The sequence below is a fragment of the Lipotes vexillifer genome, unplaced genomic scaffold, assembly GCF_000442215.2.
Source record: "Lipotes vexillifer unplaced genomic scaffold, Lipotes_vexillifer_v1.1 scaffold240, whole genome shotgun sequence".
NCBI lineage: Eukaryota > Metazoa > Chordata > Mammalia > Artiodactyla > Lipotidae > Lipotes > Lipotes vexillifer.
In genome coordinates this window covers 2,238,298-2,240,071 of record NW_006797481.1, presented here as the reverse complement: position 1 = coordinate 2,240,071, position 1,774 = coordinate 2,238,298, and the positions used below count along the sequence as shown (strand labels likewise).

At 35.4% G+C, this 1,774-nt stretch overlaps 1 protein-coding gene across 3 annotated transcripts in view; it reads right to left on the bottom strand.

Moving 5' to 3' along the window:
• Positions 1-815: 815 nt before the first annotated feature.
• The window catches only part of MCMBP (minichromosome maintenance complex binding protein), a 58,936-nt gene continuing 57,977 nt past the window's right edge, over positions 816-1,774 (bottom strand). The window contains exons 15-16 of one of the 3 annotated variants that reach the window (XM_007469568.1): positions 1,621-1,709; positions 816-1,226 (exon numbers count right to left, since the gene is read on the bottom strand). In XM_007469568.1, coding sequence (XP_007469630.1) covers positions 1,100-1,226; positions 1,621-1,709 — 216 coding nt within the window. In that variant the 3' untranslated portion in view covers positions 816-1,099. The remainder of the gene's footprint in view (positions 1,227-1,620; positions 1,710-1,774) is intronic. The other 2 variants (XM_007469569.1, XM_007469570.1) reach the window with 2 other exon arrangements.

Below are 1,774 nucleotides of genomic sequence, written 5' to 3'. Positions count from 1 at the left end.
CATTCCTGGACTAGCAGATAATATTAGTTCATCTAATACATCTGGAGCTAACTGATAAATTTATATAAAAAGTACAAAATCCAATGTAATCACAGCAACTAAATGACATTTATTAAGGAAAAGAATTTAAAACCATTTTTTTCTAAAGAAGGCATTTTTTAAAAAGTTAAATAAATTTTGTCCTCTTCCTATTTGGGCAAAACAACTTCACAGGGCAGACAGCATTCCCCTTAAGCGAGTCCATAAAACAGTGGTTCCCAAATGCACTGGAGTGAAATGAGAAGAATAAGGACAATGTAGTGTTTTTTAAAAAAAGCTACATTTATTCTATTTAAAGGACTATCTCTTGTTCTGAGATTATCCTTTTATGAAAAAAAAAGGGTGATAATACAGTGACTTCTTTCAGATTACTTGGCAAAATAAATTGGCAACTCTGTCAATCCCCACAATTTCTGGAAGTATTACTGGTCCATGAAACCCAAAAAGTCTGGGAACCACTGCCATTTAAAGACTCGTTTTGCATGTTGTTAACAACTGTTAAATGGAAAAAAGCTGTGGTCAGATGTCTGGGAAATAATATAGAATTTCACATGATCATGTGAATTATGGTAAGTATGCTCCATTCCCCAAACTTGGACCACTGTACACATTTACACCCACTGTTCATTGGAAAGACATAAAAATCTGAAGTGAACAATTCCTCTGACTTTGGAATTGCAACAGTTTTCTTCAAATGATGTTGATGTTAGCATTTCAACAGAGTCTGGCCTATGACTTAGCTGAAGCTAAGGAAACTAAGGAAATGGTATAATCAACATTATCAATATTAAACTTTTAATATCAAATACACTTTTGTACATTACTAATTTATATAATTATAAAACAAACTTCAAAAGCTCCATAAAATCAGTAAGGAAAAAGCCCTTACTGAATATTATATAAACTTTAGATGTTACCAGGTGTGATTTCAGAAAAAGACATCGGTTTTTTTTTTTTTTGATACAAATTATCTACAAAACAGTGTGATATAAATGGTATTTGAATTTTACAACAATGTGGCTACCATTCGCCCATTACTCTTCCATGGATGTCAGTACCTTCAAAGTTCATTTCCATTCACACATTTCTGCTGCTGAAGCCTGGTTCTTCTTAAAGACTCCAGCTGCTTTGCTCTTAGCCATCGTTCTCTTGACAGTGTTGTCTGACCAGCACTGAGAGACAGAAACCTGGTTTGAAATACAGAAACAAATTTAAGTCTAGACCTAGAATAATGAGTTGTTTTTTTTTTAAGACCTACTGGTTGGTAAGTTTTTTTTAATACTGTTGTGGGACACAAGACCAACTGGTAACTACAGAACTCAACAACCAAGTTAGACTTCTACAAAGGAACACCTGTCCTATTTGGAGGGTGATACCCTCTTTGAAGTGTGGAGAACAGGGAGCATGCCTGGTCCACTGAGGTGATCCCTGGCCACTGATTCCCCCTCAATGAGTCATTTCGCAAGGGATTTTTAGAAGGAAAAAGTTCATTTCCATTTTTATAAGTCTGCCTCAGTTATCCTAAATAAGCAGATTTATCTACAGCTCAATGAAAAGGCAATCGTGGACATGTACACTCACCGAGCTACAATGAGCAACTGGTGGAGATCATCGGCAGTGATGCTCTGAGGATCGTTCTTGCGCATCTCCACAAAATCATCTTCAACTGCCTTTATCAAACAGTAAATGAACTTTAAAATTATTCCTTATGAGGAAACATTTGCATTTTGTAGGG